The sequence below is a fragment of the Corvus moneduloides genome, chromosome 14, assembly GCF_009650955.1.
Source record: "Corvus moneduloides isolate bCorMon1 chromosome 14, bCorMon1.pri, whole genome shotgun sequence".
In the NCBI taxonomy this organism is placed as follows: domain Eukaryota; kingdom Metazoa; phylum Chordata; class Aves; order Passeriformes; family Corvidae; genus Corvus; species Corvus moneduloides.
This window is the reverse complement of record NC_045489.1, coordinates 7,228,930-7,244,701: the sequence shown is the minus strand read 5'-3', so window position 1 is coordinate 7,244,701 and position 15,772 is coordinate 7,228,930. Positions and strand designations below refer to the sequence as shown.

Here is a 15,772-nt window from a genome sequence, read left to right as displayed (position 1 = left end):
AGGCTTGGTCAGCTACTCAACAGATTCATCAGACCAGTGGTCATAAGCTTTATGATTGTGCAAATAAGCCAAGTGCATGATCTGTCTTCAGTCTTTGCCAGTGTTTCTTTGCTTGAAAATGCCTTTAAATTGTGTGGTTAGTAAGTGTTGCAGCGGGGATTACTGCAACAAGTATATTTCAAACCAGGAGTCCCATGGAAAGCGAAGTATATATGGACAGATTCGTGGTAGATGTTTCAGAGATGTTTATTTCTCCAGCCGCATGGCCGGGGCTCTGCTCAGGAACTCCGCAGTCACGGGACCCCAGGATCCTTGGCCACCCCGGGGAACACAAACCAACCAATGGGAAATGAGACTGAGCAGGGGCAGGGAGACCCCGTGCCTCCCCCCCAGGGCCCATCTCCCAGGGCTCCATGGCAGGGGAGGGACCCCAACATCTCACCCGTTTTATTTCAATAAAAGGAGAATGAAAATAACTGGATAAACATAACAAGAACAGTTTCAAGACAAAACAAGCCACCCTCCTGAGTCTTTAAATGTCCAAACAGATTCTCTGGAACATCTTAGGGCTGACAGAAGGGAGACAGAACTCTCTGGGCATGCTTTGTGGGGAAACTGAGGCAGGAGAGGGTTTAATTTCTTCCCTCCCCCTTTTCATCCCCCACTTGGCATCGGAGAGGAATTGTAGGGAAATGGAATTGTATAGGGAAGCCATGGGGTGAAAAACGGATTAGGAATAAACTGGGGATAGGGTAAACTTAGGAAGGGGTTCATATTGGGTATAGGGTAAAAGGGGAAAGTAGGCTGTGGGTAGGGAAGTTGCTGGGATGGATATTGTTTATAATTTTGTGCATAACGGCTGCCTTTGACGGGAATACCTCCAGGCCCAGTAACATTTGCTGCTTGTAAACCCTTCTTTCCTTGCACTATATCAAATTGTACAACTTCCCCATCTCCTACACTTTGCAGGTGATTTTTAGGGTTATTCCTTTTAATGGCAGTTCTATGGATGAATAAATCTTCCCCTGTATCATCTCGTGTTATAAATCCATAGTTGTTTTTTTACATTGTACCATTTCACAGTTCCTGTGACTTTCGTGGCTACAACTCCTCCTATCACGTGCTTGCGTGTTCGTCATGGCTGCCGGTCTTGCATGGCTGCTGCCTCGCCGACTCCGACGTCTCGGCCGGGCCCCCGCCTTGTGGCTGCTCCTCGCTCTCTGAGCGGCACTGCTCCGGCGCGTGTCTGGGCTCTGCGCGGCCCCGCGTTGCCATCGCCGCTGGCTCCGTGCCCTGTGAGCGGTTCCACTCTGCAAACTCCACGCTGCTTTGAGAGTGGCCCTGTTTCAACTCGGCGCTGCGCTGCGCGGCTTCTCGTGTCACTGTGGAAACCGCTGCTTCTCCCTCCGCAGGGCTCTCCGAGCCGTGTGCTCAGAGCGGGTTTCCACGCCGACCCCCGGTTCCTGGCTGCTCGTGGCCCACGGCACCCGCGGCGCCTGCGGCATCGCTCCCTCACTCGCGGCCGCGTGGCAGGGGACTCCGAGACAGGGATGGGGTCTGCGATAAGGCGCATGCTCCCGAGGGGGCCGGGCGCATCCAGCACAGGCACCTCCGCCGGCACGGCTGCAGTCATGTGCTCCCGAGATGGTGGCCGCGCGGTCTCGGCCACGGGATTAGTATGATCCTCTGCTTTAGGGGTAATGGGACCATACAAATGCTCCTCAAGAGCTTCCCTGATTATAAGGTATGCACGGAAAGCTTCTCTTTGATCCCTTACTTTATCCCATATCTCGTCCCAGAAACACCCCTCACAAGATACAGGAGTTTCGATATCAAAAAGTAAGTCTCGAGAAATATAGGAGAACCTTTTGAAAAGCCAGATGAAGAAATGTTCTAGATCTCCCGGTTGCACTACTTTTTTGTTTTGTTGTTCAAGGATTCCTTTTACTTCTAGATACATTTTTTTCTGTGGCTCAGAGAGCCCCATTTCCCACGATTCTTCCATAGTCCAGAGAGAATATCCAAACCAAGATGAGAAGAGAGAGGTCTAGAGTGATTATGTTACTCACGAATCTTCCTCAGGGATGGGTGTCTTGCCCGCATTCCTCCACCAGTTTGTTGCAGCGGGGATTACTGCAACAAGTATATTTCAAACCAGAAGTCCCATGGAAAGCGAAGTATATATGGACAGATTCGTGGTAGATGTTTCAGAGATGTTTATTTCTCCAGCCGCATGGCCGGGGCTCTGCTCAGGAACTCCTCAATCACGGGACCCCAGGGTCCTTGGCCACCCTGGGGAACACAAACCAACCAATGGGAAATGAGACTGACCAGGGGCAGGGAGACCCCGTGCCTCCCCCCCAGGGCCCCTCTCCCAGGCTCCATGGCAGGGGAGGGACCCCAACAAGTAAGGACTATTATTATTATTATATTTCTATGTTAAATGTACTTAATTGAAGAAATAATCTCAAGTACTTCATAACAAATAACTTTTGGACAAGAGTCATCAGTTCCTTGAAGTATCTGGGGCTTTTGGAAAATATGTTAGTGGCAGAACCGAAGGGGTAATTTAATTTTTTCCTCTCCACTCTTACTTTAGTATATGTTTCATGTAACTTACTCTTCTGCCATTGAAAAAGATAACCCATAAATTATATTCAGCATTTTGGTTGTTAATTTCACATCGTCTGCTGATAAAAACTACTACTATTTCATGATTAGTTTACCTGATTTTGTATTTGCTTGCAAGGGGGTTTATGCAAATCTCTGGTTCTTATTATTGCTTATAGATGCATCCACATTTTTACTATTAAGTACTGGGCCAATAAACCTGTTTTGGGGGGGGTTTTGACATTTCTTTCCAATTTAAAATAATGATGTTGGCTCATACGGTTTATTTGATTTCAGCCATAGTTTAGGGAGATTGTACTCTAGCATGCTGAAATACTATTTTCTTTCCCTGTTGGGATTCCATTTCTCTTCTAAAAATCTAATAAGATTGATTTTTGCTCCTTGAATTTTTAGTTTCTCTTTTATCCCAAATGCACTGTAAAACATTACCTGCATATGTGTGATTTCAGATTTATATAGCAGCATGTCTCAGCCACTTCAACACTCTATGCTTTGGCTTCGTTCTATGTCCAGTCCTACTTGAAAATACACTGTGCCAGTAGTTTTGGTTTTTATCTTCCTCATACAAATTCAGCCTCCTTTGTTTCTTGCTCTCTTACTCTGTTGTTTAAGGTAATATAGGATGTCAATAGAGCAGTATTTATTGTACACATCCTCTTTTTACTTGTTCTTTCATGACCTTTAAAGCGTGTACTTTTTTATTACTTTGCTTTGACATGGCTTTTGGAAAGGGGTGATTCCATGTGTATTTCAAGCTGATGCAGTATGGATCAGTGATATCTCAACCTCTTCTCTGCCAAGCCTTATTTTAAACAGCAAAACATGTTGATCCTTTTTCCTTCTAGTAATGATCAAAGGAGAATTTTTAGATTTTTCTCTGAGGCTGAAATCTCCCTGTTAAGAGTTGATGTAATACAGCACTTTGCCAGGCTTCCTTCTGTGGTGCTTTGTTCTGCTCATGGATTTCTAAAATGCAAATTAGGGGCTTGTTGCTACTCATCTTAATTTGCAATAGCATATTCCTAGGTGCTTTTTAAAATGTAGATTGTTTCCTCTTGATTTCTATCCTTATGCCCCTTCTCAGGCCATGTTGTGTATTGGGCTCTTTTCAGATCTAGCATTTAGGGACTTCTGAGGGAAGCTCACAGAAACTTCCTTGGAACACTTTAGATAAAGTTATGTTGAGAATATTGTCATGATTTTAAAAATCAGTGCAGTAATGGGATATGGGATGGGGGCAGTTAAAGAGGGTATTCTAGGGAATCTCAGGGGATTCAGAGGATGGGTGATACCCATGATAAAACATCACCTGGTCAGGGAGGAGTTGAACAACTCTTTGTGTTTTCCTTAGTTCAAGGTGACATGGGAAGTTGGAAACACCCAACCATCAGATGCCAGGGATACAGGGTAAGCTGGCAGTGGGCTTCAGGGGAGGGATAGGGCACCCACCAAGTTGTAAATTAAACGTGAAGACCATCCAGGGCAGATGTGTTTGACAGCTGGTTACAGTCTCTCCCTGTTCTATTCTGTGAGTTCAAGGTGCTGTAAAAATGAGAGGAGCTTTAATGCTTTGATGTATCAGTCTTGAAGGACAGATGTGGTAGAGCAGATCCTCATGTCTTGGTGGTGTTACTCTATAGGTCCATGTCACTTGAAGTAGGAGATGTAAATCTTCAAGGAATTGTATTTTAGTGAAGGGGTCATGTAGCATCTGGATTTTAACGATGTCTGAACTTTTCTGAAAGTTGTAGTTTTGAGCACAGAAGAGGGGTTCTCCTTTGAGGAAAGCTGTGCGTTCTTCATACTTTCAATATAAGATAAAAAACCATCTTTTAAAAATACAGCATTTTTACTTCTCGTATCTTAAGTACACTAATAATTATAGACTAAAAAATAGCACTTAACTTACTCTATTAGAAGACTGACGTTTCTTATAAGAAGTTGGTTTTCATAAGGTGTGCTTGGTTTTTGGCAATTATGACTCACGTCTAGTTTTGTAAGTGGGGCTGTAAAGAGTTAAGGACATGCTTTAATGTTATTGTAGAAAATGTGGGTGGACTGAGGTGGAAAGCATTTTGGCTGACAGAATTGACAAGGAGCTTTGGAAAAAATAAGGAATGGTTGTGAATGGACTATGTTTTGCTTCATCAAATACAGTAGGGAAATCCATTGAAACATTTTGGGAGGAATTTTTAAACTTTTTATTCATGTCATTTAAAGGATCACAAATTTAATAGTCACCTTTTTGTAAGACTTTATCTAGAATAACCATCTATGATTTCTGTAAATGTAAAAATAGAGACAAATATTCACAAATTTCTTTGAGTAATTGGTGGAGAGTTCATATGATGAACAAGATAAAAGAGAATTCTTTTTGAAAGAGGTTTTTCGTATTGTAATGAAATTTGCTACATGCAGTCTAAGAGGTCAATATCTAAATTGCATAATCTTGCTTGGGGAATTTAGCAAGTAGTGATAAATGAAAAATAATGTTAGATGGGAAATTCTGAGAAGAAAATGTAAAATGTATTGTTTCATTACATAATCTGTGTCATCATGTATTTTGTTTTTTCAGAGTAAAATAAATGGTGCTTTTCACGTGCAGTTAGAAAAGAGTAGTTTATATATTAAAGTATAGGGATGTTGTTGACAGACTGATGTGTCTTTGTAGCAACTTGGGCAAATCTTTATATAGCTGAATAATCGGTAAGTTTAAACCAAAATAATTTGCAGATCTGTATAAATTTTAGTATAACCTGTTGTGATGCATTTGGATGAGTTTTCTGTCCTTCCTTAATAACTGAGTAAAAGCTGTAGCTGGGCCAGGGCTTCAGTCATCTTCTGCTCCCACTTGGTGGCTGTGGAATATGTTCAGCACTTTGACTTTAAGTTTTGTGCAGTTGAGTCACTGTTATCGTGAGATAGAAAGGTGATCTGATTTTTATGTGATAATGAGTAAGAAAGACGAGTGCTGGCAAAGCAGCATTTAGTCTCCAACTGAGATGTCCTGTCTGGATACTAAAACAATATGGCAATATCCATCAAGTGAATGTTCCAAGTCTTCTGATTACCATTTCCTTCTGTTTGAGGGCTCATACTGATGTTTGTGGTTTGGATTTTGAGAAGAAAAGTCCTTCATCGGTTTCTATGCATGTTTCTTTAAACAAGTCTGCTGAAAGATGTTTGTGGTTCGAACAGGGGTGGGTGCTACATATTAAAAGAAAAAAGGGAGGATGCTCCAGTGAGTAGGAAAGTTGTTAGTGACTGAATAGAGCTGGTTGTTAGATGCAGTTAACAGATATAATTTAACTAGATCATATTGGAAGCAGTTTTAATCTTGCAGAATTGATCTGTATCCTCTGTGTAGCTGTGAGTTGTCCAAAAGACAGTGTGCCCAAGTACTGGACTCAGCTCTGTATAACATTCACAGCTCAGCTGACATTTGCAAAGGAACTTGTCAGGCCTCTTTGGTTTGTCTGTATTAAAAATAAGTGTTCTTATATTCTTAATGGTCTGTAAATACTTGACTGTGTTGTCAGTGTGGATGACTTCCTCTAAACTGGAGGCTGCTTTTAGCTGCAGATGTAAAAATATTCTATAATGACATAAAATTGTAGATTTGTTTCATGAAGGCAGAACACATTTCAGTTTTAAAGCTTGATGTTAATGTTATAACCCAATGAGTGAATTTTTTTCCTAAGTCAACAGGCATGAATTAATAAAGCAAGAAGAGAGGTGTTATTTGCGTACGCTGGCATACTATCAAGGGCAATTTACATTGGAGTTATGCATCTTAAAATAATAAATTAATAGCATATTTCATGGGTGAAAATACTTTCCAGTTTCAGTGTAGCTTAAATGAATGTTATTTTCAGTGAAGGTGAAAATGTGTATCTGAGGACACATTTTAGGTCTGAAAGTAGAAGTTGTAAGAAACACTAAACCTTCATATGTTATAAAGATGCAAAGCTGTGTGACATATAAAAAGTAATGTTTTCAGGATCTGCAGTTGCATATTTGTAATAAATGGGAAAAAGGTGCTATTTTTATTTCTGACCAAAATTCAGAAAATACAAGTTGTGATTTTTCTTGTCTGGTTTTCGTGGGTTCTGAGGTTTTTTTGTTTGGTTTGGGTTTTTTCCTTAGTTTGTTTTGTGTAAAATTGTGGAGAATCTTATTTAATGATGTTTTCTGACTTCTAAAGCAGATTTAGAAGAAAATATCAATGAACACGAATTGGAGCCTTCGCCTCCCAAAGGAAAAAGGAGGGGTCGTAAGGGAAAGCCAAGAAAAACAAATTTCAAAGGGCAGTCAGAAGACACTAGATCTACGTCCTCACATGGCACAGATGAAATAGAAAGCAGTTCCTATGTAAGCAGTAAATATGCTAAACTTCTTAGAAGACAGAATTGCATAATTCTTCTCTGAAATACAAGTTTTATTAAAATTTGCAGTTGTCTGAGCCTCCAGCTGGTGGCCACAGGCTTTTAAAATTGCAACCTTATTTGTATCCCAGCAGTATATTTTAGTAAAATGTTTTTCTTTCAGAGAGACAGGTCTCCCCACAGAAGCAGCCCCAGTGATACAAAACCTAAATGTGGATTCTGTCATGCAGGTGAAGAAGAAAATGAAGCTAGAGGAAAGCTTCATATATTTAATGCCAAAAAGGCTGCAGCACACTATAAGTGCATGGTGAGTAACAGTATTTTTGTTAACCAGTCTGTTCTGTGAATTTTGTCTGAATTGCTGTTTTGGATTTTAATACAGTACTCTCACATGTAATTATGCATGAGTATTGTCTGTATGCTGATGATCTCCTTAAGCACTGAAGTGTTGCAAAGTGAGCAATTCATTTATTTTCACTGCAGGCAATATGAATAAAAGTTGGCTTCATGCTAAGGGATGGAATTAGCTCAGGAAGACTCTTTAGCTTATTAAAAATGCTCCCTTAGCATCTAAATGCATATGAAGTATTTAGAAAGGAAAATAGAAAACACTTTTAACTAAAAGAATCCTTTCCAAGAAAAAAACAGCTTCACAGGCATTCAGGCACAATCTGAGAAGAATCCATGAACTTCATTAATTTTCTGACCTGTGGATTCAGGCTGTGTGACTTGAGTGTGGGATATGGAAGTTCTAGAAAGCTCTTGCCTTTAGATTATGACATTTATAGAACTGTCAGCCTGAATGGGATCTAATTGCAATGAACATGAGCAGACAGTGCCATCTTTCATATCACTCATTCTATGAATGAGGTAGGGCTTTGGGTAACTTCACTGGTTCATGCTGTACCTCAAAACGAATAAATAGTCTAGGCAATCGGTGGAGTATAATCATTGCCTTTCTGTACCCAGCCTCACTTAACAGAGAGCTGGTGTTTGCCAGTAGCTCTGAGTCTTACTGTAGCAAGGCTCTTTGTTACTTTGTGTACCTGAACTTCAGTTTTAAGGCAGTTAGAGCTGAATATACCAGGATGATAATGGAAGGGATGGTACTTCTGTGCTCCATTGTCATCCCTCAGGACTTCACAGCTATATTGACATCAGGGTTGAACCTGACATATGTCACAAGGAAGGAAATGGAATGTTCCTAAAAAGTTGAGTAGTGTAATTGATAATATTGCCCGTTTGCAACTTTATGTTTTCATCCTGTCATTATTTCTCACCTACTCCTCTGTCTTTTAAAATATATTTCTCCAAGGCAACAACAACTCTAATTAAAGCAGTCAGATGGGGATCAGAAGGAATACTTTAATTGCTCAGCACAGGGTTTTTCCTAGTTTGTTGGTATAGCACATGGTGTCTGAGATCACGAAACAGGATGTTCAGTGCTCAGTTATTCCTGCACAGAAAAAAATTCCAATCATGTTGGTGACCTGACATTATTTTTTGACTTGCTTGTTTTACAGTTGTTCTCTTCTGGCACTGTCCAGCTAACAACAACTTCAAGGGCAGAATTTGGTGATTTTGATATCAAAACTGTACTTCAAGAAATCAAGAGAGGAAAAAGAATGGTATGTACCTGAAGAATGTGGTGAATGTCTTAGTGATTCTGCTAAGATGTATGTAGCTCTGCCTCCTTCCTTTTATGGAGCAATCTTTTCCATCTGTTTCTAAACACAAAATTAAAATGTATTGTTACTTGTGGGAAGGGCAGCCAGATAGGAATCACCTTAATATTAGTGGTGTTTGGGCATGTGGTATTTGGGATTCTTTATGACAATGTACATAAATATTATTATCATAATATGATCCACATTAGCCATGCTGTAACTGTGAGAGAGTAACAGCTTTGGACCTGTGTTACTAAAAACACACGATGTGAAGCTGCACATAAAATTAGAGAACATGCCGTTCTTGCAGTGAATATATTCTATAGCATTGGAAACAAACCAGTGTTTCCAACAGTTTTGGTGTTTTAGGTAGGAAAATGTACTAAGGTCTCAGAGATGGGGATGCTGGTAAAACATCACACTGTGTTTTACTACAATTCAGGATGCTTTTAAAGTGCTAAGAAATTTATGGAGGATCAGGGAGAGAATAAACAACTAGCAATATTGTTCCTTGGAAAAAAATAATATAAGACTCTTTATATATTAGCATACTAACTGCAGCAGCAGTGAAGTAACCTTGGAAATGGAATAACATGTATTGCAATCATGTGCCAATTTTCTGTGCAACAGTTACAGGTAAATCCTAGTGTTCATATTTTAATGGGTTGGTATTTTATATCTGGTTTACCATGTCTTTGATTAATTTTTCATTGGAAGGATGATCTGCCAGAGGAATTACTCTGTTCCAGAATGGTAGCCATAAATATGAGGAACACTAAACTGAATACTAAGAGACAAAAGACTGAGCGGTTGAACGTTGCTGTTCTCTTCTTTCCCCTGCACAGAAATGCACACTCTGCAGCCAGCCTGGTGCCACTATTGGGTGTGAAATCAAAGCCTGCATAAAAACATACCATTACCACTGTGGAGTAGAAGACAAAGCTAAATACATTGAGAATATGTCACGAGGAATTTATAAGTAAGGACCTATGCAATTGTTGAATCTATTACACAAGTAAAGATATTTCATGATACTTTTTCTGCCTAGCTTGGCTAGTCAATATGTTCTTAAAAAAAAGAGGATACTATTTAATTTAAAATAGTATTTTTAAGTAATCGTTGACTTTACAAAATATTTCAGTTACTCTGCTAATTCAAAATTTCTGTAGTGTTGTAAATATGAGGAGAAAATTATTTGACTTGTATTATATTTATCTTCTCCAGTAATCTATAATCTAGATCAAGAAAATTGATGTCGTGATTCCTCCATATCGATGTGTTTGTAGCTTCCTTCCGGGGCTTTTTGGACCCCATAACTTTCCATCCTTCCTGAAGAGCTGTGACTTGATTGCAGCTGAGTTGCTGCGCTGTGCCCACGAGAGGGCATTCGCCGAGCAGTGCGCTGGCAGTTCTGGAAAACTGGGATTGGTCACAGTTTTGTTGGCTGCTCTTGAACCTTGTTTTCCTTCTCAGTTTAACTGATGCTTGACTGAAAGCCTTGAATGACTTAAGAGTTTGCAGCTGACTTGTAGCACGTCTGAAAAGTAATTGAGAGGAAAGTCAGGTTTTGATGGATATTTTCAGTGTAAATCCTCACTGTTTCTTTTATTGTGCCAGACTCTATTGTAAAAACCATAGTGGAAATGATGAAAGAGATGAAGAGGATGAAGAAAGAGAAAGCAAAAGCCGTGGCAAATCAGGCACTGACCATAATGACATTCCTCAGCAGCAGCTCAATGGAAACTAGGTATGGAAGTTACTCCTGACAGATCTGTTACCAAGACTGAAACGCAATATACAATTAATGTAGTTTATTGCAGTGAAGTATTTAAATCTAGTGTATGCAGAGTACTTTTTATTGGCATACTGTAGAAGAATGGGGAGGATTTGTTGTTTTTTAAATCCAGCTGACTTTGTAACAGTGTAAGAAGGGAGGCCCTCATTTCTATTGCTAAACGTAGATGTAATGTCAGAGCTGCAAAATGCTTTTCTGTATGATTCTAAATTTACTATTGTTTTCATCATTTTTTAAACAGGTTCAAGGGACAGAGTTATAGAACTGTGAATGGCTAAGACATCATAACTACTAATTCTTTTAAATTGTTTTCTAAAAATCAGAAAAGGGTTAGTAACTTTTTACTACCCATCTCTGTTAGAAATTTCATTGAACTGCCTGAAACGTTCATGTGTGTGAGCCTTCAGTAAGTGGCAGAGTTTTACATGTCAATATTATGTAGTTTGTAGTCTGCAGTGTCTGGAAAAAATGAAACACTATATAAATGATATGTAATATGTACAGTGTCAAAAGTTAAGGCAGACATTGAAATGAAGTAAGATCTATATTTCTGGACTGAATAAAATCCTTAAGATTTGGAATGTGTAAGTTGTTTAGTGGATTCACACAATGAGGGATGGTCTTAGCTAGTTCAATTAACAACATGGACAAGTCCGTGGTGGCAATGAGCGGGTACTTTGTGAATTTTGCGTTTTCTTCCTGCACAAGTTCCGGAGACTGTACATGGGAAAGCTGCGCTGTTTTTGCTTGGGAAGCACCCAGTAGGAAAGGACTCGGTGTACACGAAGCACGCTTGAACATTTCAGGTTGTTCCTGTTGTGATTGCTCATTCCGCCCGGCATTGTTTGCGGGAGATTTACTTGAGCAGCTGTCGGTTCTGAGCTGTGAGCTTTAGAACTCATGCCAAAGGGCTGTAGTTCATTCTTTCCCCAACAACCCACCTCTTTCTGTGTCTTGATTTACGAAGAACACTTCACTAAGTGTAATTAAAACCTTACTATACAAATGTTTGGACTTCGCAGCCCAGTCTCTTTTACTTCAGAGAGTTAAAACTCTTAACTCACTATGGAATTTAGCCACCATATCTGACGTCCATACCTCAGGTGTTCTCTGTTGTGTGGAACACTTCATGTTTTGTCAAGAATGTGCATAAAGGTCCCATATTCTGTGAGAAGAATGAGGAAACAACCTTTTTTTGCTAGATGGGTATTTATTTTTTAATTGTATGACCACTATATGAGAAACTTCATGTATCATCCTTATTGTTCTAGTGATATTTTTTTTTCCTTTCTCTTTCAAGTCAACAATCACATCATGGAATTCTACTTGCTAGAATTTGATGTTCCTTTAGGGAATGATCAGATCTAGGTTATACCGAACCTAACAGAATAGTCCTCTGACTGCTTTTAAAACACCTTGTCATTTCTAATGGCTATTGGCTTCTTCAATTGGTCTATTAAAGCACATCCTCAGACTTAAATAAAACCAAAAAGCTGAATCTAGTCCACATGTTTGTCTGTTGCTACCACAATAACTTATTGTTTGTTTAGGGTTTTGACTTGTTTCACTCTGAACTCCCAACAACTCGTCTGGATTTGAAACAAGCAAAAGACACTGATTTGACTATAAACTGCTACATTTCTTCTGTGATTGGTATTGCAAAAACAGTTAATTTGTAACATGAGTTCCTGTAGCATTTTTTACTTGTATTTTTAAAAGATTTAACGTGTGTCATTTGTCTTCTTATGCATTCCCTTAATGTCTTGAGGGACTCAATTACTGTACGTTGGAGTTTCTAACATTTTACCTGTTAGAATTCAATCAATTCTCTTTGCTTTCCTGGAGAATAATGGTGTTTGGAAAGAAATATTGCTGTGTACAGAAAATATTCAGTTACTGCTCTAAACATGATGCCATTGATCATTTTTATTTTGTATTTGTAACTTTCAAAATTAAAAGCGTGACTTGAATTGCAATGACAGATCGGTTATTGAAATTGTCTATCAAGGTGTTTTGTTTCTCCTAGAATATGAACATTTTTCAGCCACTCAGAACACTTTTAGAATGCAAAATAGCATCCTTCAATATTTAAATTATGTCAATTTGTGCCTCAGACATGGCCCTCCCATGGAAAAAAGGCACTTTGTTTGCAGCTACTGTATTTAACTAAGTTTGCATGGGGTAGATCTGCCAGCATACTGACTGTGCTTGAGACTGAGCTCTGATTCATTGTGTGTCAGTGGCTTAGTATAATATTCAGTCCAATAACTCAACCTGTTATGGATAAACAACCCCATTCCATGCCTCAAAGAACCAGAACAGCACTTTACCTTCGGGTAGCAGAAAAGCTAGTGGCTGGTTTCTGTTACCCCTGTGTGCTGAAATGGCGTGGTGAAACTGTCATCAATTCAGAATTCATGGAAGCAAAGTCAAAAGCAAAACCCTTTTCTTACAAGCCTCAAATTTGTCTTAACTGACTTCAACTCATGTATGCTGGGTAAAAGTGCCTTAAAATGTAAAAATTGTATTTATATGTTCCCAAGTAGCATCACCTGCTGGGGAGTAATTCTGTTGTGGTGTTAATATTTAGAAGAAATGTACCTCAGCAGTGTATTTACTGTACATCTCTTACGTCCTTAATTGTAGTTTTAAAAAGCATGACAATGTATGATAGTATACAACATTTACATCATTTTTTTAAAAGACAAAATATTGCCATTACTGTCTTTTCATGTGTATTTTAGCTTGGAATTTCAGACAGTCTGTCTGGATTTTTTGGGGGTTTTGATTTGCGGTTTGTTGGGTTTTTGGTTTGGTTTGGTTTTTTTTTTTTTTTTGGGTAAAGCAATGTAATCTTTGCAAGCATATATTGAACATTATTCTGGAGCATCTACTGCCTTCCCAGAAATGTTAGAAGTAATGAAAGTGCTCTATAGGTGAACTAGGTATGTTTAAATTAGCTAGTTAAATTAATACAGTCAATTTGTTACTGAGATTTTTCTTACTAGCCACCTTCTGCTTTCATCTCACAATCAGAGGATTCAACATCATGAATTCAACAAAACTTGTCTTTACTGGTTTCACTTTAATTTTTATTGTTATTATGATTATTATTATTGTTACTTTTTGCCTTTGGGCATTTCTTTTGCTCACAAGAGGATTGTGTGCTGTTTAAGATGCCTGGAACCCTCTGAGAAGGGAGGTTTCTCCCCAGCTCCCTGCACTTCTCCATTAAGAGATCTCCCTAACTCACTGTGTCTCTGTGGTCTCCCAGATCTGTGGTTGTGCTGTTCCCAGAAAGGACTGTACCAAGGAAGGACAGGCATCACACGAATACTGTTCAAGTATCTTGAGGATACAGCTGGTGCAGTGCCTGCGTCCCAAGGTGGTCAAACCCTGTAGCAGTGGGCTGTGCTGTCACTCCATTTCAGGGAAGGGGGAAAAGGCTGGTTCAGTGTCAGTGCAGCTCCCTAGATGAGGTGCACAGAAGATTTACTCCTTCAGCAGGTGTTGACCCACAGGAGTTCTGTGATAAGGCTCTAGTAGGAATCACACCTACACTCCACAAAGTTTCAGCTTTAGGTACAAAGAGCTGTGCTGATCTACAATCGTTTGAGTCTGCCAAATCCGGCCCTAAAATGTAGTGTAACAGAAGAGAGTCTGCCTCTTACTCCTGCCTATAGGAAAAAGAACTTCATGCTAAAACAGAGTGAAAAATGAAGAGGTGATAATCTGTTTGAAATATCAGACTTATCTGGCAGGTGATAATCAGTGCATTCCAAAAATATTAATATGCTGAATCAGATTGACAAGAAAATTAATCCTCATTAGATGAAATTAATCTGAAGAGAACTGAAAGTACACGATAGCAGTTAGTAACTTCTTCCCTGTCACCAGATTCCACTGTATTAGTGATGGAGCTGAAAAAACAGAACATAGCCCTTGATTTATACTTGGTGAAGCAGTTCCTATACATGCATATGTGTGCACAGCCATTAGTCAGCAGTGACATCTCAGCCCTTAATGAATCCTGGAGAGCTGGTGCTTGAAAGCCCTCAGGTTAGGCCAACGTTTGCAGCTTTTGCTCTAGCATACATTTACATTAGGTGTAAAGACAAGGAATGTATGGAAGAGGGTAAATGCATTCCTATCTACAATGTTATGTATATTTTGTTCCTGTTATATTGGCTTTACTTCCAAAGTTGTAGTTTGCAGTATTAGTTTCTTTTTATTGGTATCCTTGCATATATATATTCAATAAATGAGTTACGAATTTCATGCTTGCATATCTGTCCTTTTTCCAAAAGTATAACTTTTGAAACTGTCATTTTAATGCATAAATGCAGTATTTCCTATTGAGGTTACAGGCCCAGGAAAACATTACAAGGAGAGAGGTGAGAAGGCATCATGCTGACAGTGTGGCACTTGGTAACTCTGCGTGTTTGTGTTCCTAACTCTGCACTGGGTAAGCTGCTTTGGATTTACCACTGCTTAATGCGAAGTGACTGACTTGCTGGAGGTTCCCTTTCTCACCTTTCAAGAACTTTTTTTTTTTTCAAGAGTGAATTGATTTAGACTAAGAGACCAAGGAAATGCAGAGTATATATTGGCTTCAGCTGGGATAGAGTTCATTTTCTTCTAGTAGCTGGTACAGTGCTGTGTTTTGGATTTGGTGTAAGAATACTGTTGATAACACCGTGATGGTTTAGTGGTTGCTAAGTAGTGTTTATATTACGTCAAGGACTTCTCAACTTCTCATGGCTGGAGGACACAAGAAGTTGGGAGGGCACAGAGCCAGGACAGCTTATCCAAAGAGATATTCCCTACCATATGGTGTAATAAACTGGGGGGAAAGCTGGCTGGGTCTGCTGCTCAGGAACTGGCCAAGCATCCATCAGCAAGTGGTGAGAGTTGGATTGTGCATCACCTGTTTTGTACATTCTAATTTATTTATCATTATTCTTGTTATCATCATCATCACCATTATTATTTTCATCTTTTTTTGCCCCGTGTCTTCTCACTTTTAACTCTTCCAGTTCTCTCCCCCATCCCGCCAGGAAGAGCAATGAGTGAGCGGCTGCGCAGGGCTGAGTTGCCAGCTGGGGTTCCATGACAGTGCAAGTTAATCACACTGCACACAAGCAGCTGCATCCAGGATGCACTTTGGAACCATAGAAATACAGCATAAGAGATTAAGCAAAGGATCAATTGGAAATCACTGGATTTGTCCAAATACGTAACTGCCGAGAGCAAGACAGCAGTACCTTTCAGTGACTTTAAAAGTATCAAGAAAT

At 39.5% G+C, this 15,772-nt stretch overlaps 1 protein-coding gene across 2 annotated transcripts in view; it reads left to right on the top strand.

Moving 5' to 3' along the window:
- PHF6 (PHD finger protein 6) overlaps positions 1–14,756 on the top strand; it is a 28,241-nt gene extending 13,485 nt beyond the window's left edge. Inside the window, exons 6-11 of one of the 2 annotated variants that reach the window (XM_032124243.1) lie at positions 6,836–7,002; positions 7,180–7,323; positions 8,540–8,644; positions 9,529–9,662; positions 10,301–10,430; positions 10,720–14,756. In XM_032124243.1, the coding sequence (XP_031980134.1) occupies positions 6,836–7,002; positions 7,180–7,323; positions 8,540–8,644; positions 9,529–9,662; positions 10,301–10,430 (680 nt within the window). In that variant the 3' untranslated portion in view covers positions 10,720–14,756. Of the gene's footprint in view, positions 1–6,835; positions 7,003–7,179; positions 7,324–8,539; positions 8,645–9,528; positions 9,663–10,300 lie in introns of both variants that reach the window. The other variant, XM_032124245.1, reaches the window with a different exon arrangement.
- The last annotated feature ends 1,016 nt before the right edge of the window (positions 14,757–15,772 follow it).